This window comes from Mastigoproctus giganteus, chromosome 9 (assembly GCF_048544385.1).
Source record: "Mastigoproctus giganteus isolate SK-2022 chromosome 9, ASM4854438v1, whole genome shotgun sequence".
Lineage (NCBI taxonomy): Eukaryota > Metazoa > Arthropoda > Arachnida > Uropygi > Thelyphonidae > Mastigoproctus > Mastigoproctus giganteus.
In genome coordinates this window covers 150006203-150032854 of record NC_143583.1, presented here as the reverse complement: position 1 = coordinate 150032854, position 26652 = coordinate 150006203, and the positions used below count along the sequence as shown (strand labels likewise).

At 39.4% G+C, this 26652-nt stretch overlaps 1 protein-coding gene across 1 annotated transcript in view; it reads left to right on the top strand.

Annotated features, from left to right (window-relative positions):
• The window catches only part of LOC150080816 (uncharacterized), a 257487-nt gene that overhangs the window by 41751 nt on the left and 189084 nt on the right, over positions 1-26652 (top strand). The window contains exon 2 of the mRNA XM_090381203.1: positions 14332-14406. Within this exon, the coding sequence (XP_090237329.1) occupies positions 14332-14406 (75 nt within the window). The remainder of the gene's footprint in view (positions 1-14331; positions 14407-26652) is intronic.

Genomic DNA, 26652 nt, shown 5'->3' with positions numbered 1-26652 from the left:
GGCCTTAGAGGACACCTACCCCTATACATATGCAATTTTCTTAAGAATAGAACTTTCCACGTTTGAATTAAAAACATTCGTCCAGGAAGGAGTCCCTCAGGGATCCGTACTAGTGCCACACTTTTTTCAGTCCACTTCAGCACAATAATAGAACAAATACCAAACAACATCTTCACAAATGTTTATGCTGATTTCAGAATTTCTTATCAAGCACAACATATGAGGACAATAGAATGGCAATTACAAATAGCCATAAACAAAGTTATAAAGTGGACAGAAACAAATGGATACAGAATTTCTGTGCAAAAGACTTTATGTATTCCCTTTTGCAAGAAAAGGAATATCCATCCTGATCCAGAACTCAGGCCGAAAGGACAGATCATTCCAGTCGAAAATAGTGTCCGTTTCTTGTTGACAAGAAATTAACATTTTTGGAGCATATTAGGCATATAAGATTTGAATGTCTGAAGAAAATGAACATCTTAAAGGTGCTATCTGCTATATCATGGGGAGCAGATAGAACAGTTCTACTATGATTATATCAATTACTCATCCGGTCTAAGTTAGACTATGGTGCCCCCAGTCTATGACTCAGCGAGACATAGCGCCCTGAGATGGCTCGATCCAGTACATCACTGTGCACTCCGGATAGCCCTTGGGGCTTTCTGAACTTCACCTGTGCACAGCCTCTATGCTGAAGCCCAAGAACCTCCTTTACAAATCGGGGGAAAAATTTATCAATTACTTTTTTATGCAGCTAAAATAAAATCCCTACCAGGACACCCCTACATTCTTTTTACATCAGAATGGGAGCAACAGTATCAACAACAATAAAGAATCAATAAACCTGCGAACATGAGATTAAAAATCCTTCGCTTCAGTAGAAATCAACCTGGATAATATCACTCTGCTGAAGAAGCAGTCTGCACCACCACTATGGATAATTAAACTGCCTACATGCTACTTTTTGTTCCATTTTTGAGCAAGCAGACACTTCCTCATATAAATTATCAACAGCTGCATGCTGCTTACAAGTCACAATTTACAGATGGCTCAAAAACAATCTCATGTGGGAGTGGCAGTCTACTTTTCAGACACCACATCGGCCCAAAAACTCCCAAAAGACTGCAACAATTATACTGCAGAACTGCAAGCCATTATGTTAGTGCTAAACCAAGTCAAACATACAAGTTCCAGAGATAGCATTATTTTCGCTGATTCCCTTAGCTCCATGATGGCAGTACAAAATATCAATTCCAAAAAACATCCATTACAACAACAAATTCAATACTGAGTATCAAAACTCCTAGAACAAGTTATAATATTAGATTTTGCTGGATCCCAAGTCATGTCGGAATATATGGTAACGAACAAGCAGACAGAGCTGCTAAAGAAGCCAAGAGCATCATTTCTGTATCAGAATATATCTCTTTCTCTGACTACAAACAAGTTATTCATCACAGTGGGATACATCACGGGCAACAGCAGTGTCAACTCTTAACCAATAACAAACTGCAACAAATTAAAAATCTGCTGCAACCATGGAAATCCAGCATACAATAAAACAGAAATGACGAAGTGATACTCGCAAGGTTAAGAATAGGACATACTCATTTCAGCCACTGTTATCTCTTGCAAGATGAGGGTCCCCCTCTGTCTAACCTGCCATACACAACAAACAGTGGAACATGTACTAATTACTTGTCCATTATTTGTAGCAGAGCGCCGAAATTATTTTAAAGATATAATAACCAAGGATCACTCCCCCACTCTCAAAACTATATAGGAAGACAGGAAAAATATAACAGATGTTTTTCAGTTCTTCAAGGAAATAAACTTCTATAACCAAATATGAAATCAGATGTTATCCCTGTATTAAGCTATACACAGTAGTTCTTGTGGCAAGTACTCATAAATCAATCAATCAAGCCTCAACTGTGGTAAATTGCTGACGTCTTGATAAACAGTGTCGACCCATGCACTGCAAGTGATTACAGGGGCTCGACCTGGAGATGACCCTCATAGGCATGCTGCAGCAGCTTGGATGGTGAAAGGTTACAACATACTTGGACTACACAACAGATCCGACAATTAATTGGAAAGCCGAGAAGAACAAGCTTCAAATCTACCTGTGATCAATCTGGCAACAGCGCTGGACAAATTCTAACAAGGGGGAAGCCATGCAAAAGTTTCTTCCAAATCTGGAGCAGGTGTACCCAAAATTTTCGACATGGTTTTGCCCTGGACTGCATGTCACCTATCTTCTTACAGGACACGGAGCGATCTGTCACAAGCTTCATCTCCTTGGAATCACAAACAACCCTGCGTGTGCCTGTGGCTCTCCCAAGCCCTGGGACCACCAGATGCACGAGTGTGAACTGTATGATGACCTACATGCCCAGCTGATCACACAAATGCATTGCAACCCTAAAAACCAGGAGCACCACCTGCTGGAGGATGGGACAACCTATAAAGAGTTAACTGAATTTACCCAGAGTCTATATGCTAGACGACTAACCCTTCCACTGCCTGCAAACTAAGAACAACAAGGACAAATGTAGTACTCCATGCACCCCGAACCCGAAAGCTCCATGATCAAGTGGAAACTTAATTCCATCAATACCAGACTACTGGGTTTGGACCATAAAATATCCCAACTCATCAAGGATGACCAAACGGAACGTATGTCACAGGAAGAGTATGGGGGAAACCCCTCGATTCTACCCCCAGTGAATAACACTGGACATCATGACTCCCAACAAAAGACCAAGCATAGCCTCCATGTACAATATATATGACTCGGACTTGCATTCTGGATAACAGCTCTGTTCCCCCAAACATCAATGGAATTCGCCCCAATGGCAAATAAATCCTGCTCTTCCAAATATCCATGGATGTGACATGGGTCTCATGAGTGACTACTCAACAAATAACTTTGCATTGACTGCACTGTATGGACCAGCACTCATTGATCCTACATTTACAGCATCAAATGGGCCTGGACTTGAATACTCAATCCTGAATACTCAATTCTTGAATACTCAATCCGGACCTACAGACGGAGTGTACACCAAAAGACGCCAAAATCTGATTTAAGTGGACGGGACCCAGCTCCAATGAGCGACCTCCAAATAGGTGGCCAAACTTGGCTCGCATGGACATCAGAGAACGGGACTTAAATCCTGGAAGAGAATCAATCTTACTGGTCTATACCAAACGCCACATGGACAAATCACAGTCTCTGCATGCAGTGCCCTATTGGAGACCTGAGCCGGCTCCCCTATCTAGCTCATCTTTTCCACCATTCCCTGGTGGGGGAAGGTGATGGTTCTGCCGTCTCTCGCCACCACACCAACCCCCATTCTTACTTCCTGGTGGGCATGGGCATTCCCACTGTAAACTGGAGCTGTCTTCCCTATTGGCTCCATGTCTCTGCCTTCCTTTCCCCCAGTCTTCAGTCTCCCCCCCCACTCTAGCTGCATGCAAGTGAATGCCCCCACACAATCTAAATTAAACTATCTAAAATCACCTTCGCCCACTACTTTTGGCCTCCCATTCCTAGCACCTCCCCGCCAAGCGAGCACATCAATTTTTTTTAGATCCTATGCACTGAAATCTCAGGAAATTAGGTGGCAGGACCTGCCAGGGTACAACTAAAACTACTGGGTTTCCTGGTCTTTCTCCACTGGACGAAAGTGGAGCATTGTTGGGTCTCAGTAGGAGTCCAGTAGCTAAACGACCAGATGAACAACAGTACACAACACCACACATGTACAATATCCATACATTTTTAAAAACTCTGGCATTTCCAGTAAACTGGCACGCCCATCACAATGCAAGCAACGTGGAGATGGGGGTAAACTTATGGTGGTAGAAAATGAAAAAGACTAGGAATTATGCAGTCAGATATGAAGTTTTCTGAGCAGTGCAGACAGGCTGCCAGAGCAGGTCATTGGGTATTGTCAATGATATACAGCAATTTTGCTAATAGGGAAAAGGAGGTGATTATCCCTTTGTATAAGGCAATGGTCAGACCACACCTTGAGTACTGCGTACAGGTCTGGAGTTCTGCAAATTGCAGCATATGGAGACTAAGCAGCTGTGATGTGATCTGATTGAGGTGTATAAGGCCTTGAATGGGTTGAGCAAGCTCAATTCTGATGGGATTCTTTCTCTTGCTCATATTATGAATCTTGAGGGGGCATAAATTGTAATTGAGGAAAAGCAGTTGTAGAATAGATGTGCGGAAATTTTCCTTTATCCAGCGGGTAGTTGATTGCTGGAACAAACTTCCATCTGGTGTGCAAGTAGATAGCTTAAATAAATTCAAGGAGGAACTAAGCAAAATTTTTGGTGGGAATAGATATGTGAAATGGTATTTTTTTTATTTTTTTTTTGGCTGATGCTAATTAAGCTTGCTTTCTTGCATTTCAAGCCACTACTACTACACTGTAAATTAACTGGTGGCAGGCCTCTTGCCTATATGCACACCCGATTTCTGGGAGCATCACAAGAGGTATCTGTCAGCATTTAAGAATTTAATCTCTTTGTAATTATCTTGGATTTCCTGTTTTGTATTGTAACTGTAACTTAAAAATTTAATACTTTACAACCATAATTTCTAAATGGTAATATTGGTAATAGTAATATTGTAATTGTAAATTGGTAATTGTAATATTCTAAAATATTCAAGTTTGTAATGCTTTCTATTTTTCTGTTCCCCCCCCAACAGTTTTGACTGATGATGAGTATTGGTAAGATATCTGAAACATTATATTAATGTATAGTAATGTAGGCAAACAGCCTAATAAACTACACTGGTGTGCAAAACTTAAGGATCAACACTATTTCTAAAGGTTACAACCACAAAATCAAACAAAACAGCCTGTGGCGATTTGCATAACTGTGGCTGTTCAGTAGAAAGCTGATGCACATGCAAAAATTTGAATCGTGATGAGAGGGGCTCACATGAACAGATAAAAGCAGCAGTTCGGCAGTTATGTGCAAATTACCGAACAGTCAGCACAATTGTTAGACGTTCGATTGGTTTCATACAGTGCTACAGACAATGAAATGGCCAGTAGAAAACATCTGGATGACTTTACCTGTTGCCAAATAATTGGTAAGCTCAAGGAAAGTAGAAGTGCGAGGAGAATGTGGCTGCAGAGTTCGGTATCGCCCATAGCATTGTTTCATCTGAATTGTTGCCTTCAGAATAACAGGTACAGCTGTTCGAAGGACCAGTGGTGGTCGTCCACGAAAATCAATGCCCAGTGATGATTGTTATATACTCCTACAGGCTAAAAGGGACCAACACCAGACAGTGGGATCCATTGCAGATCCATTGCAACCTTAATGAAAAACAACCACGTAATGTGGTTGTTTTTCATTAAGGTTATTATTACCTGCAAGATTTTCCTTGCAACTGAAGTCAAACTAATAGTCTGTAGTTACCGACTTCATTCTTAGATCCACCTTTATATATCAGGGATATGTTGGCATTATTCCAGTCCGAAGGCATCTCTTCCAAATGATGCCTCGTAATTAACCTCAATGATTCATTTCATTCTCTAGCACCTCTCTCAAAATTGCAGTTTATATGCCATAAACTCTAAGAGCCTCACTTGCCTTTAGGCTTGAAATTTTTCTTAATAAACAGTCGTCCATAATTTTTAAATCAGTAATTTCATGTCTCAGCCTCACTTGTGCTACCTCTCCTCGCCATGGAAGGTCTTTCATCAGTAAAGATCGATGTGAAGTATTTATGTACTTATTCAGCTCACCAACAATGTCAGCTGGATTATTGAAGACCATTCTACACACGGTACATAAGGATCCACTGTGATTTGTTTTCTTATATTCTCTTTCTCTCTCAATCAGTGCTTTCTCATACTCTGCCTTGGCTGCTCTAACCTTTCCTTCTTTTCTGTGGTACTATTACATTCAGCTTATAGCTGTTGTAGGTTTCAGTAGTACTTTTCATTGCTCTGTAATTTTAATACAACAGTCTTCGCAGACATTCCTGCAAAACATCAAACAGGAGTTTAAGGCATCAACAAAGATCGAAGTCTATATAAGTACACTACATATGGAATTCCATAGCCTTCAGTTTTTGTGATTAGAGCACAATCTTAAACATCACACTCAGGTCCTGAGCTGGATATCATCATTTTTCTCTTTCTTGGTGATTTCCTTCTCTCTCTTTCTCCTCTCTCTCTCTCTCTCTCTCTCTCTCTCTCTCTCTCTCTCTCTCTCTCTCTCTCTCTCTCTCTCTCTCTCTCTCGGTAACTCAAATTTTTTTTGGTTGATGCAGCATAAGCCTCAGGTTTCCTTGCACCATATGTGGCCTTGCTTTGCATGGTGCAACGAACACACAGTTAGTCCACAGAATAGTGGAATTTGGCTCTTTCAGTTCTTCTGATTGGATGAGTGTGGAGAGGATGCCTGGAGAACATTTGCTGCTGCTGGAGTTCATTGTATCATTAGTGATATTAAGAGCACAGGAGGGTTCAGTGTGACTCATGGTTTTCTGCACAACTACCAAAGGTCCTAATCTATTCTATGAAAAATGTGCAGGAAACCATGACTGCAGATGCCTACCTTAATATTTTGGACAATACATGCACCTCATAATGGGAGTTCTTTGGTATAAACCCATGTTTGTTTCACTGGGATAATACCCCATACATTGTACCACTGAGCATTCATGAGCATTCCAACTTTTGTACATGATTGTACAAAATTTGGAATGTCTGGTACACAGATTTCAACCCTGTGGAACACCTGTGGGATGAACTGGAACATCAGATGAGGGCCAGCTAACATATCTCATATTGGTAGCTCGGTTAGCCAGCATTCTGTAGGGTGAATGTAGGATTAAACTCAGAGGTGTTTATTGGTGAAAAGGCTACCCAACAGGGCATGGTGTGTCATAGTGGCTAGAGGGGAGTGACAACTTAATTGAGGCACCTCCGTAGCCAGGTGGGAAGGAGCAGCAGTGCGTAGCACACGCTTCTTGATTAGACCGGGGTTCGAGCCCGTCACCACCAAATACGGAGGATGCAGAAAGGTCAGGGAATGACCACCGCATATCCCCTGAGCAATATGGCCTTAGTTGCTAATGCTCCTAAAAACCAAATAACAACAACTTAATTGAGGGACAGTAAAGTTAATGTAAAACTGATGTATGTCTGGATGCTTTCTGGAGGCTAGTGCAGATTCTAAAACAGTTTTTACAACCCAAATTCTAAAACCTGAAATATAATGCATTTTGTATGTTACTTAACTTGTCGTGACTGAGAAGCATGCATCCACCTTATCTAATATAACACCCTTCTTGCTTCTTTGATTCCTACCGAAGCTTTGAAAGACTTTAGGAACAGTCTAGATGATGAAGACAAATGGGCCTGTTGTACTGGGATCCATGGTAAATGTTGATTAAGTGTTAGCCAGTAAAATAATTTAATTACAAATAGATACTGAATATCTTTGATTACAAATAGCTACTGTAGCTTTTGAGACAAATCGTGCCTCTTTTTTCAACAGAAAAATTGAAACTTAATTATTCAAACGGACACAGTTATGTGTGCAGTGAGGCGTATGAAGGCACGAGGTAGGTCATTCAATCATTAAACTGGTGTTCATTGTTGCTGCACGGACATGCACATTTTTTTTTTTTTTTTTTGTCTAGACATAAACCGGTTGTCTCTAAGATGGGGTGTAGTCTCATGCCTTTGCAGTGGTTCATGGCTCTCGAATTGCCCAATATATTGAGTGATTTCAACCAGAGGCGGTGGTGAAAGTGTCGGGAGTGGTCAATTATTTCATAGTCCTGCTTGGGATTGAGATCGTGGTGGGTGGACCAGAAGTGTTCCACGATTGCGGACTGGTCGGTCTCAGCAAGGCAAATCGTTCTGTCGTGTTCTGCAAGGCAGTCTTGAAGAAGTCTTGAAGTCTCTCCTATGTAGCAGCTGTCACAGTCTTTGCAGGCTATGCAATATATTACACTGCTGCATAAGAGAGGGGTGACAGGGGTCTTTACACTGGAAACTAGAGAATGTAAGCTTCTACCAGGCAGCTGCACGCATTTTATGCGGTATTCTCTGAGGATTTTGAAGATCTGGCCCGACATGCCTGGATAGTAGGGAATGTAGGCGATAGGTATATTGGCCTGAGTTGGTTGTGGTCTCGGGTGGACTGTGAGCTACTGTGCTTGCAATAAGTACTTGTCTAATACGTGTGTTGGGCAACCACAATTGATTAAGTCTGTCCTCACTCTAGAAATCTTGTTGTGCCTAGCTTCATCTGTGATGGAATGGCCCCAAGTTCTGGAGAAGTGCAGGCAGTGCTGCTGAGATGACTGGGAGCATGGCCGGATCTGTAGTTTTTGAACTGTCCGCACCACATTGGCTTACGGTATACTGAGGTTTCTAGATATGGGCCCACGCGTTTTACTAGGACATCCAGGAATGAGAGAGATCCGTTAACCTTTAACTCTAGGGTGAACTGGATGAACACAGACAGGGAATTGAGATATTCTAGCAATGTTGTTTCAGTGCACACGTGGGATGACGGTGAAGATGTCATCAACGTATCTGCACCATGTTGTAATAGGTACTTTTTGGGTTCAGGAATATCTGTTCTTCCAATTCTTCCACGGCGATGTTGGCTACTACGGAACTAACAGGGGAACCCATAGCAGTGCCACGTACTTGCTAGTATACGGAATCCTCAAAGGTAAAGATGCTGCTTGACAAGCACAGGTTGAGGGCGGTACAGATGTCGTCAGTAGACAGTGATGTTCTGTTTGGAAGGTTTGAGTCATTCATAACAGCGTTGTCAGAAATTGAGAGCTCTTTAATAAGGCAAATGAATTCACCGCTGTTATTGACAGTGTGGGTGGTATTTCCTACAAGAGGTGTGAGCAGTCATGCAATATATTTGAACAGTTCATATGTAGGTGCATTGCAGCAGGGCACTATGGGCCAGAGAGGAACACCTGGCTTATGGATTTTTTTTAACCCATAAAACTGTGGCAGTTGGCAGCCCATGGCATGAAGAAGCCGCCGAGTTGGAGCAGAAATTTTTCTTTACTTTAAACCATGCATAGACAAGTTTATTGATGCATGACTTCATACGTCTTAAGACTTTAATGGGCAGATCTGTCACAGGTTCATATACGTTAGGGTCTTGTAGGAGGACCAGGGCTTTCTCTCGGTAGGATGACCGGTCTAATACGACAGTGTGATGTCCCTTGTCAGCGGGAAGCAAGACAATGGTGTTGTCCTTTCTTATAGAGGAAAGAGCAGCATGCTGACGGTGATTAAGGTTTGAGCAGGTGGCCCATGTGCTTCGGAGGATGGCAGCTGTTTTGAAAGGATTTCATTAGCAGTTTCTTCAGGGAGGTTGGTAATGCTTGCTTCTACTCCCATAGCGAGCTGTGTGATCGGTGGTTTCGATGGCATGACGGCAAACTTCATACCGGTCGTGCTTCCCGCTGACAAGGGACATCGCACTGTCATATTAGACCAGTCAGCCTACCGAGAGAAAGCACTGGTCCTTCTACAAGACCCCAACGTATATGAACCTGTGACAGATCTGCCCATTAAAGTCTTAAGACGTCTGGAGTCATGCGTCAATAAACTTGTCTATGCATGGTTTAAAGCAAAGAAAAATTTCTGCTCCAACTCGGCGGCTTCTTCATGCCATGGGCTGCCAACTGCCACAGTTTTATGGGTTACCAAAAATCCATAAACCAGATGTTCCTCTCTGGCAAATAGTGTCCTGCTGCAATGTACCTACATATGAACTGTCAAATATGTTGCACGACTCCTCACACCTCTTGTAGGAAATACCACCCACACTGTCAATAACAGCGGCGAATTCATTTGCCTTATTAAAGAGCTCTCAATTTCTGACAATGCTGTTATGGCATCATTTGCTGTAGTGTCACTATTTACATCAATTCCTGTCCATCAGGCAGTACACTGCACCAAGAGGCTCTTTGAGAATGACTCAAACCTTCCAAATAGAACATCACTGTCTTCTGACGACATCCGTACTGCCCTCAACCTGTGCTTGTCAAGCAGTATCTTTACCTTTGAGGATTCCGTATACTAGCAAGTACGTGGCACTGCCATGGGCGCCCCTGTTAGTTCCATAGTAGCCAACATCGCTGTGGAAGAATTGGAAGAACAGATATTCCTGAACCCACCAATACCTATTACAACATGGTGCAGATATGTTGATGACATCTTCACCGTCATCCCACGTGGCTCTGAAACAACATTGCTAGAATATCTCAATTCCCTGTCTGTGTTCATCCAGTTCTCTAGAGTTAGCGGTTAACGGATCTCTCCCATTCCTGGATGTCCTAGTAAAACACGTGGGCTCATATCTAGAAACCTCAGTATACCATAAGCCTATGAGGTGCGGACCGTTCACAAACTACAGATCTGGCCATGCTCCCAGTCATCTCAGCAGGACTGCCTGCACTCTGTTCTCCAGAGCTTGGAGCCATTCCAGCACAGATGAAGCTAGGCGCAACAAGATTTCTAGAGTGAGGACAGACTTAATCAACACACATATTAGACAAGTGCTTATTGCAAGCACAGCAGCTCACAGTCCACCCAAGACCACCACGAACTCAGGCCAATATACCTACCGCCTACATTCCCTACTATTCAGGCATGTCAGGCCAGATTTCGAAAATCCTCAGAGAATACTGCATAAAATGGGTGCAGTTAGTAGTAGTAGTAGTGGCATGTGATGCAAGAAAGCAAATGTATGAGCTTATGCAGCATCAGCCAAAAAAAAAAAAAAAAATCACACCATTCCCTCCAAATGCCTGTCCAGTTCCTCCCTAAATTTATTCAACCTATCAACTTCCACGACAGATGGAAGTTTGTTCCAGCAATTAACCACCCGCTGGCTAAAGGCAAATTTCCGCACATCTATTCTACATCTGTCCTTTCTTAATTTGAATTTATGCCCCCTTAGGTTCGTAATCTGAACAAGTGGAAGGATCCCATCAGAATTCAGCGTGCTGAACCCATTCAAGGCCTTATACACCTCAATCAGATCACCGCGCAGGTGCCTAGTCTCCAGCCACTGCAATTTGCAGAACTTCAGCCTCTCTTGATAAGAGGATCCCTTTATTCCCCTCACCAATCTTGTTGCCCTTCTCTGTACACGCTCAAGTAAATCTACATCCTTCCTAAAATGAGGCCTCCAGACCTGTACGCAGTACTCAAGGCGTGGCCTGACCATTGCCTTATACAGAGGGATAATCACCTCCTTTTCCCTGCTAGCAAAATTCCTATATATCATTGACAAAACCCCATGACCTGCCCTGGCAGCCTGTCTGCATTGCTCAGAAAACTTCATATCTGACTGCACAATTACTCCCAGGTCTTTTTCATTTTCTACCACCTTAAGTGTAGTACCACACAGTTGGTACGTTTCTCTGGGGTTACTTCTACCCATATGCAGTACTTTGCATTTGTCAAGGTTAAACTTCAGTTGCCACTTCTTAGCCCATCTGCCCAAATTATCTAGATCCTGTTGCAGCAGCACACTGCCATTACTGTCATTAACAACCCTGCCAACCTTTGTATCATCTGCAAACTTCGACACTAAGCCTGATATACCTTCATCAATACAATTGATAAATATACAAAACAACAGTGGACCCAACATCGAACCCTGTGGGACTCCACTAATAACATTAGTCCAAGAAGAGCAGCACCCATTGATTACCACCCTCTGTCTTCTCGCTCTTAACCATCCTTTTATCCATTGTAGCAACTTACCCTTAATACCATTCTGCTCCAATTTGTACAATAGTCTTCCATGCGCAACAGTGTCAAAAGCTTTCCTGAAATCCAAATATATGATATCAAAATTATTTTTTGCATCCAGTTCCTTTGTAACCACATAATAATATCCTATCAAATTTGTCAGACAAGACTTTCCCTTAACAAACCCATGCTGTGTCTGAATTATTGCTGCAGTCTTGTCTAGATGATCCTGCAATGCATTTTTAACCAGCGACTCCATTATTTTACCCGGAACAGAAGTTAAACTAGCTGGTCTGTAATTATTCGTGTCACCCTTCAATCCCCCTTTGTGAATTGGGGATACATTTGCACATCTCCAGTCCGTGGGAACCTCCCCTGAGTCCAAGGATGCTCTCATAATTATGGCTAAGGGTTTGCTTAGTTGCTTTGCCGCCTCCTTTAATATAACTGGATAGATCCCATCCACCCCAGGTGCTTTTCTTACGTTTAACTTCAACAGTTTCTCTTCTACTTTGCTCTCAGTTATTACAAAATCATTAAGTATCCTGCTACAATTTGATAACCTTCTGCCATTTTCAAACCTTAATAATTCCTCATGTGTGAATGTAGATGCAAAATACTCATTCAGTTTGTTTGCTATCTGAGCAGGATCATCGACAGTCGAACCATCGATGTCAAGTGGACCAATCTGATTCATCCCCTTCCTTTTAGAGTTTATATAAGTAAAGAAATCCTTGCTGTTTTTCTTAGCATCTTTTGCCAAGGATTTCTCGTAATCTGCCTTCGCTTGCCGAACCTCCTTTGTGACCTGATTACAGATTAACTTATATCTGCCATAGGCTTCTGAGTCGCTTGATAGTTTATATGCATCCCATGCATTTTTCTTCTCTGTTACGAGTCTCATTAGTTCATTTGACAACCATTTAGGCCTAAACCTTGAACAATATTTCTTGTTGCCTGGTTGAAGCTTATGTTCTCTAGTTTCCAGTGTAAAGACCCCTGTCACCCCTATCTTATGCAGGAGTGTAATATACTGCATAGCCTGCAAAGACTGTGACAGCTGCTACATAGGAGAGACTTCAAGACGTCTTCAAGACTGCCTTGCAGAACATGACAGAGTGATTCGCCTTGCTGAGACCAACCAGTCTGCAATCGCGGAATACTTCTGGTCCACCCACCACAACCTCAATCCCAAGCGGGACTATGAAATAATTGACCACTCCCAACACTTTCGCCACCCCCTCTGGTTGGAGTCACTCAATATATTGGGCAATTTGAGAGCCATGAACCGCTGCAAAGGCATGAGACTACACCCCATCTTAGAGACAACCGTTTTATGTCTAGACAAACTGGAGAAAAACTGCGCATGTCCATGCAGCAACAATGAACACCAGTTTAATGATTAAATGACTTACCTCATACCTTCGCACGCCTCACTGCACGCATAACTGTGTCTGTTAGAATAATTAAGTTTCAATTTTTCTGTTGAAAAAGAGGCACGATTTGTCTCGAAAGCTACAGTAGCTATTTGTAATCAAAGATGTTCAGTATCTATTTGTAATTAAATTATTATACTGGCTAACACTTAATCATCATTTAGTCTAGCTGATTCCAGGCTTGCTGCCCATAATGGATTATGTTACTTCTCTCTTCCCTGGTGATTCATTTTCTTTCTTGGATGAGAACTGCATTGCCTTTATGATAACAGATATTTACAATATCAACTTAAACATGCAAGCATAAACATCAGAAACCCGCCACACAACATGTCAGAGTTAAGATCAAATCAGGGTGTTACTTATTACTTCCGTTGCTCGTGCGTAAACGACAATATGGTATAAAAGCGATAAAATAAACTGAAGCACTGATAAAAATAAATGTTAATATTAATACATAGAAAATATTGCATTTATTGTTATCAACACTTGTTTATTTAATCATATTTATGCCTTATTGCAGTTTACATATCTACAGTGGAAATGATTGTAACATCCCGATTTGTTCTTGAACTCTGACATGTTGTGTGCCTGGTTTCTGGCTGTTGCTCCATACAGTTTGCACGGTTGTTGGTGTTGTTACTCTATGAAAGAAAGTACCGTAATCTCAGCCGGACTGTTTTAGAGTAGAGCATTAACCGATTTCTAATTCTTGATTTTAATATTTTCTTTGTTTGTTTTTAATAGTTTGTATAGAAAAATTGATTTTACATTTTTTTTTATGACTTTCTCGAAGAAATGTAGACAATCAAATTAAAGTATTTTATATGATTTTGTTTTCTTTCTGTCCACTTCCCCATTTTTATGTACACATTTCTGCTTTTCAATCAATAAACAGGCTGAACAGCTGAGTTCCGAAGCTGTTCATTGTTGTTTATTGATGCAGAACAGAAATGTGTACACAAGTGTGGAAGTGGGCCACTTATTGTGACATTCTCTGTATTCAGAAGTTAGTTTTATGAAAATGAAAACAGATGTTGTTCTGGTATTTGAATATTAATGAAAATCTTTTTTGTCCTTTTTTTTTTTTTTTATAGAATTCAATTAGACATAACTTGTCACTAAACAAATGTTTTCGTAAGGTTCCTCGGTCAAAAGATGATCCTGGCAAGGTAGGTTTGTGTAATTCTAGATTTCATGCAACATTTGTTTGATACTTGCTTAAATTATTGAAGTTAACTCATTGTTAGATAACTGCATTATTAAATTTTTGGCTAAGGTAAAGAAAGCCAACACGAGAACTATAGGAAACTTACCAGACAAAATGGTTTGTTGCGGGGAAACAATTTTGTCTGGTAAGTTTCTCCCTGCATTCTCGGTAAACAGACAGTGCTTGTTACCAGTAGGGCAGTAGAATTCGAGAACAATTTATTGATTGACACATAGGTGTGACAGACGATGCAATGATTAGTATTTTTCATTATTAAAAGCAGATTATTGGAGTTCATCAGTGTTTTTGCTATTAAAAAACCATATACCATATTACTGATTTCTTTGTACTTTAAGGTTAGGTTTCCTAACATAACCTTAAAGGATAGGTTAGAAAAAAAGGAAAAGGTTTCTTTATATTAGGCACTTATTCCCTTTAAATAAAAAGGTTACCTTATTTTCTCTTATATTTCCTAACCTAACCATAAAGGTTATTTTAGGAAATAACAGGAAAAGAAAGAAAGATTCTTTTTATATATATATTAGTAATATTAGTATTAGTAATGGCTACATGGTCAAAGAAAGCCTATGGCTTATGCTGCACCAGCCAAAAAAAAAAAAAAAAAACCACCGAAAAAAAAAAACAATGATAAAAAAAAAATAATAAAATAAATAATAATAATTAATAAAAGAAAAACAAATTAAACCTTTTATTTTATTAATTACCTTTGAATTTCCCCAAACTGTCAGCCTATACCACCCATGTAGGCAACTTATTCCAGTAATTTATAACTCGGTGGCTAAAATAAAACTTCCTGCAGTCCAATCTAAACATTCCCCCCCCCGTAACTTGAATTTATGTCCCCTAGTTTTAGCATCGTTTATAATCTTGAAAATTTTGTCCTCATTCATTTTACTGATGCCTCTCAGAGCCTTAAACACCTCAATCAAATCTCCTTTAAGGTGTCTAGTTTCCAAACTCTTCAGCCCAGATATTCGAAGTCTTTCTTCATAAGGATGCCCTTTTGCCTATCTCACCAGGCAAGTTACCTGTCTTTGCACCCTTTCAAGAAGCTCAATGTCTTTCTTTAGGTGCGGTCTCCATACTTGAACGCAGTATTCCAAGTGTGGTCTAACAAAAGCCTTATATAATGGGATTATCACGTCCCTATCTCTACTTGCAAAAGTTCGATAGATCATCGATAGGACACCATGGGCTTCCTTGCAACCTGTTTACAATGCTCAGAGAATTTCATGTCTGACCGTATCGTCACACCCAAGTCCCTTTCCTCCAGTACTGGGTTTAGTTGAACTCCACGAAGTGAATAAGTTTTTTTGGGATTACTGTTTCCCAGGTGTAATACCTTACACTTTGTTGGATTAAAGCATAGCTGCCATTTTTCTGACCATTCCTGAAGTCTATCTAGGTCTCTCTGAAGAAGCTCAGCTTGACAGTGATCATTAACTACTCTACCAATTTTAACATCATCTGCAAATTTAGACATCACGCCCTCTATCTCTTCATCAATGTCGTTTATGAAAATTAAAAACAACAGTTGTCCTAATACTGATCCTTGGGGAACCCCACTTCTTACATCAACCCAATCTGAGGAATAGCCATTTATCACAACCCACTGCCTCCTGCCTTGAAGCCATCCTGCTATCCATCTAAGGATTTTCCCAGTGATTCCAACCTGTTCCAGCTTATGAAGCAACCGTTCACGTGGGACTGAGTCAAAAGCTTTGCTGAAATCTAAATAATGTTGAAATTATTCCCTAAATCCAGCTTTTGAAAGGGTTGTGAGTGACCCTTTCAAAATAGTGAACCAGATTTGTTAAACATGATTTTCCCTTTACAAAACCATGCTGAGTATCCTTGAGAATTTCAATTCGATCCAAATGATCCCGAATTCCACCCTTGATCATTGCCTCCATGATTTTCCTTACCACTGAAGTCAGACTGACAAGTCGATAATTTCCCACTTCACTCTTAGAGCCACCCTTATGTATGGGAGATACATTGGCACTTTTCCAATCCAACGGAATCTCCCCAGAGACTAGTGATGCTCGCATAATTAGCTTCAATGATTCAATGCACTCACTTGCCACCTCCCTTAGGATTATAGGGTATATTCCATCAACCCCAGGAGCCTTACGGGCCTGTAGGCTCGAACGTTTTTTCATTAAATAATCTTGCGAAATTTCAATATCATTAATTACATATTTTTCAACTTCACTCCCACAATTTCCCATTGCCACAAAAGGTTTTTCTTTTGTAAATATCGGTGCAAAATAACTGTTGAGTTAATCTGCAACGGCAGCTGGTGTATTTAATACTATCCCCTTTCCCTTACGTAAAGGTCCGATCTGGTTTGTCCTGCGTTTCTTGGCATTTATATATGTGAAGAATTCCTTACCCCCCCCCCCCCCCCCACCTTTGCTCTGTTTGCTAGTGATTTCTCATAAACTGCCTTTGCCTGTCGAACCTTTTCTGTGGCTCTATTACAGATCATATTGTAGCTGTTATAGGCTTCAGTACTTTTTATTGTTCTGTAACCTTTCCATGCTACCTTTTTGTGCTCAAGTAATATGGCAACTTCACTATTCATCCAACTTGGAACCCTCCTCATGGAGTATTTTTTTTAATGGTAAATACGCATTCAAGGCATCTGTGATTAATGTTTTAAAAGCATACCACATTTCAAATGTATTCATTCTCTGTGCGATATCTACCCAGTTAATAGAGGCCATGTAGTAACTTAAGCCATCGTAATTTCCTTTTCTGAAATTAAAACCCATTCCTTTGCTTTTTATTGCTGCTACCTCTCTCATCATCATCCACCGTAGAACTCCGTGATCACTTCCTGCTTCTGGTTCCTCTACTCTCAGTCCTGTTATGTCATCTGATTCATGGGCGATCATGAGGTCTAGGATATTCTTTTCTCTAGTACTTTCCCTGACATGTTGATACAAATAACAGTCATCTAGTTGATTTAAAAATTTTGTTCCCTATGTCGAGTTTCCTTCCCATTTACTCCAATCAATTAAAGGCAAATTGAAATCACCCATAATAAGGCATTGACGCTTACTTGCCCATTCCATTTGCACGTAGAGGCTTTCGTTATAATCTTCACAATCACCTGGTCTGTAGATTACTCCTACTCGCATTATACCTTTGTTTCCAACTATCTCACACCATACAGATTCTATATTAGCATGTGAAACATCTGAATCCGGGAAAGCTATTGTCGCACTCAGGCTGCTTCTGATAAGAAGCATTACCCCACCACCCCTTCTGTCTACCCTATCCTTCCAAAATACATTATACAAGGCATACTGAAAGTCAATTATTCCCAATTTCCGGGTGGCACCACATCTCCGTAAGCCCCATTATGTCTGCGTTACTTGTTTTAACCAGCAGTTCGAATTCGCTCATTTTATTGACGACACTTCTTACATTACTATATAAACAAGACTTACTGTTCTTGTATATTTAACTAACCTAACACAACCCTTGAAGTTTTTTAGGCTCTCTTCCGTGGCATTAGCTACCCGCTCACTTGAAATGTTTCTGCCCCCAGAACATCTAGATAATATGTCCAGTTGAGGTAACAGATATGAACTCTTGAGGTATGTGCAAGAGTTACTTTGACCAATATTATCAGATAAACGCGTGTCAGTATTACCCACATCCTCCCTAACTAGCAGTTTTCCTGAACCTTTAAGGTATCCTCTATAATACTGGCAAAAACTTTTGCACCACCTTTGTTTAAGTGTATCCCGTCTCTGCAAAACAAATTCTTTCTACCTACAAGTGTGGGCCATGCTGATAGAAATTTACCCCCTAAAGCCTTGCAGAGTCCTTCAAGTCTTGAGTTAATCCACAAGGCTTTTAACATATAATCCCTCCTATTGTGTCTGGGCAGAATTGCAGACACATAGACATTGTGGCCTAGCTTGCGGCATTTCCTCAGCATGGTCCTGTATTTTTCCAACAAATCGTCAGATCGTGTACATTTAATGTCATTTGTCCCCACACGAATAATAATATTCTCTTTATCCCCCTTAAAATCTGACAATCTGTTGGTGACATCATTAATAGTTGTTCCCGGCAGACATACACTGGTTCTACTCCACCTATCCATATTACAAAAAATATTCCCCATTTCCCTGACAATGGAGTCTCCTAATAAAACAATGTCCTTTTTAACCAGAGTAGTTTGCACTTGGTTTTTCTGTTTTGAGGCCTGAATTGGATGTGCATCACTTGGTAGATTGCTGGAGTCTTGAGTCCCTGACGAGCTCCCAGATGCATTATTCTCGAGGGCAAGTACCCGTTTTTTCAGGTACTCAAAATTGTTCCATCAGTGCACCAAATTGTAATTTAAGATCGGTGCACTCCTTACATCGATCACAAAGAAAAGAATCCCCAGGTGAGCTATGATTAGTCACCAGGTCGACCTTGAAAAACACTCCACAGGTTCCGCAACGGATTGAGTTCGAGCCCGTCACCACCAAATATGGAGGATGCGGAAAGGTCAGGGAATGACCACCGCATATCCCAGAGCAATATTGGCAGTCCAGTCTGCGCAGGAATCGGAGCGAGGAAGTTGCTCTTGCTCGACTCCACATAGGACATAGTCATCTGACACATTCATTTCTGCTGAGGGCGAATGATCCTCCTATGTGCGAGCAATGCGACACCATTTTATCCGTTAAACATATTTTATGTAACTGTTCCAGTTTTAGTAATGCTCGTCTTATCGCTTTTAACCATCTGACTGAGCCTTATACACTCAGTCAGATTTTATCCGACAATGACAATGTGTCTGCTGTTTTTCGCTTTTTAAAATCAATAAACGTTTTTGCTCGTGTATAAAATTTATATTTTACTGTGATTTTTATTGATTTATATTTTATACATTCTATACATTTTGATATAGTGACCTAACTAATTAGGTCACTGAATGTTTAAAATTTTTTATATATGACCTGGTCTTGGCGCATTATAGCCTTGGAAGCTAATGCGCCAATAAAAAATCAAAACAAACAAACAAACAAACCAGAGCAATATGGTCCTAGTTGCTAATGCTCCTAAAAACCAAATAACAAACAACCGCAATGGATTAAATCATGACTCACTTGTAAATCGCCATCAGCTATTTCCGTGTGTGTGTGTCACGGTACCCTCTGATGTGTTTAAGGCAGATCTCATAACTACCATTATAAAATTAGCCAAATATCAATGAAAATTAACTTTAAAAAAATTATATTTATAATATTATTAAAATCAAACTATTACAGGAAAACCTATAAAAAAATAATCCAACAATATCTAAATAAATCAAATATTTAAAAGCACTAATCAATAGTAATCCAATCCACTTAACTGAGGAGCCCTGATGAAGCATGTCCGCTCACCTCGACTGCCAACACTCGATTTGTGTGTATATATGTATATACAAGTGTGTGTGTGTGTGTGTGTGTGTGTGTGTGTGTGTGTGTGTGTGTGTGTGTGTGTGTGTGTGTGTGTGTGTGTATTATCGATGATATATATCACCGATAATGTGCACCGTCTGTTCACCAAGAATGCAGGGAGAAACTGTAGTAGCCAAAAACCAGTTTGTCCCATAAGCTTCCCTTATTTTGCTGTGGTTCTCATGTTGACTTTATTTAGCTTCACCAAATTTTTTTTTTTTTTTTTTAGAATAATCAAATTCATAAGGATGGTGCAGCCATTTATATATGCTGAAGTGTCTGTGATGTTAAATAGCATTAAATAATAAAACAAAGAAAGCAAACAAATCTTATATATTTGTCATTCAAAAATTATAATAATTAATAAAATAAAGGAATCAGTAAAATAAAAATGAAGCAAATATCCCTCTAGTGTTATATTTTATCTGTGTCTTTCAAATATCCTAATTTTTCTTTAAATCTATTGGTTTTTTAAACTTTAAATCCTTAAAGTTCAATGATTTTGTAATGCTAGGTGGTGATGCATTCCAGTATGATTACTCTTTGACTAAAGGCAAGTTTTCTTAGTCTGCAATTTTTTTTATTCCTTAATTTGAATCCATGCCCTTGTTTTCATTATCGTTGACAAAGAAAGATAAATTGATTGTTTTAAGATCCTAACACTTCAATCAAATCTCAGTGCAGATGCCTAGTTTCCAAAGTTTATAGCTCAGAAGCAGTGTTCTTGCAAGAATAATAAATACCTTACATCTGTAACTTTTTTGCCCTCCTTTGTAGCCTTGCACTGGCAACGAGACCTGATTGAAATGTTTAAGACTTTAAATGGATTGAGTAAACTAAATGCAGATGGCATCTTTACTCTTTCTTGAACAACACACATAAGGGGAACATAAATTGAAAAAAGGATGGTTGCAGGATAGATGTGTGAGAATTTTCTTTCAAACAGAGAGTGATTATTTGTTGGAAAAACTTCCACCTGGAAGTGAGTAGTTTGAATAAATTTAAGGAAGAATTAGGCAAATTGTAGCAAGAATGGACAGAAGGGGGTAGTAGTGTTTTTTTTGCTGATGTTGTATAAGCTTGTTTCCTTGCATCATTTGCCACAGTTAATACTAATTCTATATCTTTCCTGAAACTAGGCCTTGAACCAGTATCCCGGTATTCAAGATGCTAGGACAGCACCTGGGGTTAACCTAGCTACCTTACTATAGCAGTGAAAGAATGTCATGTCCGCTTTTCATCTTCAACACCATCGAGTAGACTACCTTCCAGTTATAAATTTACCTTGGTATTACTATGCCCTACAACGGGCATTCAATGAATTATCTACGTAAGATATTTCCCATAGTTATATTTCAGTGATTCATGATTTATCATGTTCTTCCATATCTCAACTTGAATCATACTAATTTTGTTCCTAGTATGTTTTTAGGTTGTGCTGCTGTAACAGAAAGAAGGAAGGCACCTGTATCAAATTATGTATTTGCTGAAATTGGAGCATTGTTCAGTCATCAAGTTTCTCACAAAGAAGGAAATGGGCCAAAGGCCATTCATGAAAGAATGGTGGCTGTGTATGGCAACAGTGCACCTTCAGAGTACCAGATGAAATTCTGGTCGAAACATTTGAAGTGGGGTAGAGAGTCTATCGAAGATGATCCACATCCAGGAAGGCCTGTGACAGTGATCATTCCAGAAATGTTCGAAGCTATGAAAACTCTTGTGCTGAATAGCAGACGTTTAAAGGTGTCCCAAATCTCTAGGGAATATGACATATCTGAGGGGACATTTATAACCATCCTCCATGAACATTTGGGGATGACTAAGGTCAGTGCAAGGTGGGTCCCTAGATTTCTGACCCCTGTGCAGAAGCAATGCAGAGTACAATGTTGTGAGGACAATTTAGAGCTTTATGGAAAGGATCCTTTCATCTCCAGAATCATTATAGGTGATGAAATATGGGTTCATTGGAATCCTGAGACCAAGCAAGAATTAATGCAATGAAGCACAAGGGTTCTTCCCAACCCAAAAAATTTCGAACACAACCTTCAGCTGGCAAGATTATGGCTGCCAATTTTTGGGCTGCTGAGGGAATTTTGTACCTTCACTACTTGGAACACAAGTGGTCACTGGGGAGTCATATGCATCCCTATTGTGCAACATAAGGGATGTCATCAAGGAAAAACAGCTTGGAAAACTTTCCAGAGGTGTGCTGCTTCTTCAGGACAGTGCACCAGTGCACAGTTCACATGCTGTTGTTGCTGCTTTGAGAGACTGACTTTATAGACTTTACCTATCCACCTTACAGTTTGGATCTGACCCCCGGGGACTACTTCCTGTTTTGACACCTGAAAAAAAATGTTCATAGACGTCGCTTTGTCAATGGTAATGAACAGAAGTTTGCTGTTTCTGCATTCTTTGATGAACATGACAAAGAATTTTGTTTGTCTGGTATTTCGTCATTGCCAACAAAATGCAACAAGTGTATGAAGTTCAGGGGAGTTACAATGAAAAATAAAAAAACATTTTTGCCTCTATCTCATTTCCTTCATAGGTAGGTAGATAATTTATTGAATGCCCCTCGTAGATGCAGAAGCTTACATTGATGCATTAAAACATAATTACCATTTTTTAGACCAGTTGTGTAATTTGTCTAAAGTTTGTGGTAAAAACATACCCCGGCTTTCTTTAACAACCCTGGCCACCTTAATATGGCCACCAGATTTTGCAACAAACCTCTAGCACAGAACCCAAAGTGATTCCCGATCAAAAAACCAGCCCATTTGGAGCATTTGCCCATTAATAGCCACTTTTCACCATTTAACTCTTGCTATGCCTACCCCTAGTGCCACCACACTTCTCCAGCTTATGCATAAGACATTCATGTGGTGCTATGCAGAAGCCTTTCTGTATAAATGTTAGTAAATTATATCAGTTATTACTAGAATGCCTGTGGTGAATATTTCAGCAAAACTGTTTCAGAGAAGAAGTAAAGATTAATATGGAAATAATTGCAAAATCCACTCCCTTGGCTCCCTTCGCTGCTAACTAAGGAGTGTGACTACCTCACCCTTCAAACAAATTACAATTATTCTGTGTACTTGTGGTGAATATTTCACCAAAACTATAATGAAACCATTAAAAAAATAACAGAAACTTTGAAAATTTTACTGCAAAGTGTTTTTTTTTCCCTCCCAATTTCACTGCTAAATAAAATCTATCGCAAAAAGGAATCAGGTCAAAAGCTTGTTTAGTCTTTGAGTTATTCAATTTCCTTGGAGAATATTTTATCAAAACTGTTAAAAAATGATAGAAATTTTGAAAATCAGCCAGAAAAATTTTACTGCAAGTTCTCTCTCTCTCTCTCTCTCTCTCTCTCTCTCTCTCACACACACACACACACACACACACACACACAGTTTTACTTTTTAATAAATCCTATTGCAAAAAGAATCGGGTCAAAAGCTCTCCCTATTTGGAACAATGAATGTTGGTGTACCACATGCCATTCGTTGTTCCAGAAATAATCACCAATGGCCAAGCCACAACTCCAGGCAGTGGCAGAACCTCTACCAAACTTCACAGCTGGAACAATATACAGACTAGTAAATAGGTGTTCTCCAGGCATTGCTTGATCCTAGCATAGTTATCAATTTGGAAACCGTGTATCATGATTTGTCACTCAATAACACAGTCTTCCGATATTCCTGCTCAGGAACAGTTATGATGAGTTGTGCACCAAGTTACTCAACACTGCAGTGTGTGCTGTGATGTTTAATTTGTGTGCCACGGCTCTTCTGTAAAACCTGATGCTGTGCAGTTCCCTGCATATTTACAGTTCTAATAGCACCATGAAATTTCCATTCGGTGGTTATATCAACCACTGTTGATCTAAAGCTATGTCTACACTTGAGTGTTCTGACGTTACATTTTTGTCAGAAATGTACAACAAATGCTCAAGTGTTAAATGGTGTTACTGTATCATTCTTCCCTGCTTGGTTTGTGGTATGGCTATCCACATTGTTGGTTTTTTTTTTTTAAAAGAAACATCAAATGATATTGCATAACATCATGTGTGCTAGTGTGTGTGGTTTTTGCCAAATTTCATTTATCAACACTAATTTTGTACACTACTGTTTGAAGATGAACCTTCTTAGCAGTTATTGAATAATTAATTTTTTTTTGTACTGTAATTAAATTTAAATGGAGTGGAGTGGTGCAGTGAAATAACTTTTCACTTCATTGGACTTATAGAAGTTGCACTACTTGTCATTATGCTATATTCTGACCATGACTTACAAACAACTGATGAATCACAAGGGCTTATACTATTCCTTTTAAAACTTTACAGTGTTGAGTATTTAAAGGAAACTGTTTTAATACACATAATTTCTGGGCATCATAATGTAATTTTATTTATACACAGTAGACTCTCGATTTTCTGGGATAGATGGTAAAAAACAAATCCTGGATAATCGATTTCCCAGTTAATCCAAAAATACAGAAGTCCCTGACACATGTAAGAGATACGTTCCAGGACTTCTTACTTTGTCGAGTATTACGTAACTTGGGAATGACTAATAATATATTGCTACTATATTATTATTGACAAATCTGAATTCCACGTGATACTTGTTAATGTTTGGCCATTTTCATACTTCCTTATTAGTTTAATTTTCTGATCCAAATCAATGGCTTTCCTTTTGTTGATTGATTTACTAGTAGCGCTGTCACTTATTCTCTTAGTCGGCACCATGATAACAGTCAAAATGAAATTTTCTGAAAAGAACTTCACAGGGTTAAGGGGGAAACACACTATTATCAACTCACATTTTACTAAAGCACATTTCTGGGGGTCACTGCCATTAAACAATTTGCACCTTCCGGGTTACTGGGCTTTTCTGTTCGTGTATCTAATTATAAACGGGTAATAAACTCGATCTTATTGCATTTGCGATAGTACTGATAGCTGGAATTGTGTGGGTTTTTACGTTATTATGGTGAAATGTGTCCCTTTCACTGAAATCTTCGGTCATGTATATAAAAAAAAAAAAAAAAAAAAAAAACCCATAAATAAATTGTAAGAATTTTTTTGCTTGTTACTCCGTATCTCACTTGTGCAATTTGTGGGTGCCTTGATTGTCGTTATTGATTGCTTATTTTATTTAATTACTATTTTTGTTTGTTTTAAATTTTACAATCCTAAAAAAAAAAAAAAAAAAAGAGAAGAAAAAAAATTTACGCAAAACCATGTCGGAGACTTGCGGTATCAAAAAATGTTCAGCGACCTATGTAAAAAATATGGTAATAGATAAAAAACTTACCACGCACTACTCGCATGTCCAATGCGATGTTTCCCTTTATTTTTTGCGATGTCGATTTTAAGTCTAATAGCTTTCCTATATTTTTTTTACAATGTCGATTTTAAATCTAATAGCTTCCCTTTATTTTTTACGATGTTACGTATGGTTTGGTCACCAACATTATAATGGTTCTTTAGAGATTTAACAGATGCAATGTTTTCAAACTTATGAATAAAAACATTTGGCCTTTGGTCTTTTTTTTTTGAGCGGCGAGTGTGAAGACACTCGCCGGGGATTGCAAGATAATAGGTACACTAATCTCCCAGTGAGGACTTATAATGCCGCTTGTCGATTATTTGTGACTTGCAAAATATCTGTTTATACCTATTCTAGTTATTACTTGAATTTTTTGATTTCTGGTCATTTTTTTTTTTTTTTTTTAATTTGGGATTTTGAAATGTCCCGGTTAATTAAGAGTCTGCTGTATTTGGATCTTAGAGAGTCTCTTCATACTGTTGCACATGGAAGACTGTTTGTTAAAATTACTGTTTTATGGTTGTGTTTAATTAAACCATTTAAATTTTTAAATGGTTTAATTGAAACTTACTTATGCTGCTTAGATGGTTGCTGTTGATCAAAATTTTGAGAAACAGATTTTCTTAAAGTCTGTATGTTTTTGATTCTCAGTGTTTTGAACTCGTTCCTTTTAAACACTAGAGGCTTCTTCGGTGACTTTGAAGCTTTTATTCTTGCATAATATTACTACCTGCTGCTTACTCTGCAGAATCATCCTTAGTGACTGAGTTAGTATCATTTAGGAAATGATACTAACTCAGTCAGTATCATTTAGAAAATAACATGATTTCTGTATCTTAGTATGAACATACTGTTAGCATTAGTAGAGGCATATGACACAAAAAAGCAAGCTGATGCAGCATCAACTAAAAGAAAAAAAAAAAAACGCTGCCATTTCACCCCTCCGTTCGTTCCAAATAATTGTCCAGCTTAGCCTTAAATTTATTTAGGCTATTAACTTCCACAACAAAAGATGGAAGTCTGTTCCACCAATCAACTACCCACTGCCTAAAGGCAAACTTCCGCACATCTATCCTACATCTGTCTCTCCTCAATTTGAATTTATGCCCTCTCAGGTGATTATTCTGAGCAGGAGGAAGAATCCCATTAGCATTGAGCATGCTCAAACCATTCAAGGCTTTATACACCTCAATCAGATCACCTCGCAGGTGCCAAGTCTCCAGACACTGTGATTTGCAAAATTTAAGCCTTTCTTCGTAAGAGTAACCCTTTGTTCCATTCACTAATCTTGTTGCACTTTTCTGTACTAGTTCCAGCAGCTCTCCATCCTTCTTGAAATGAGGCCTCCAGACCTGTAAGGACCTGGGGCCTCCAGACCTGTAAATACAGTACTCA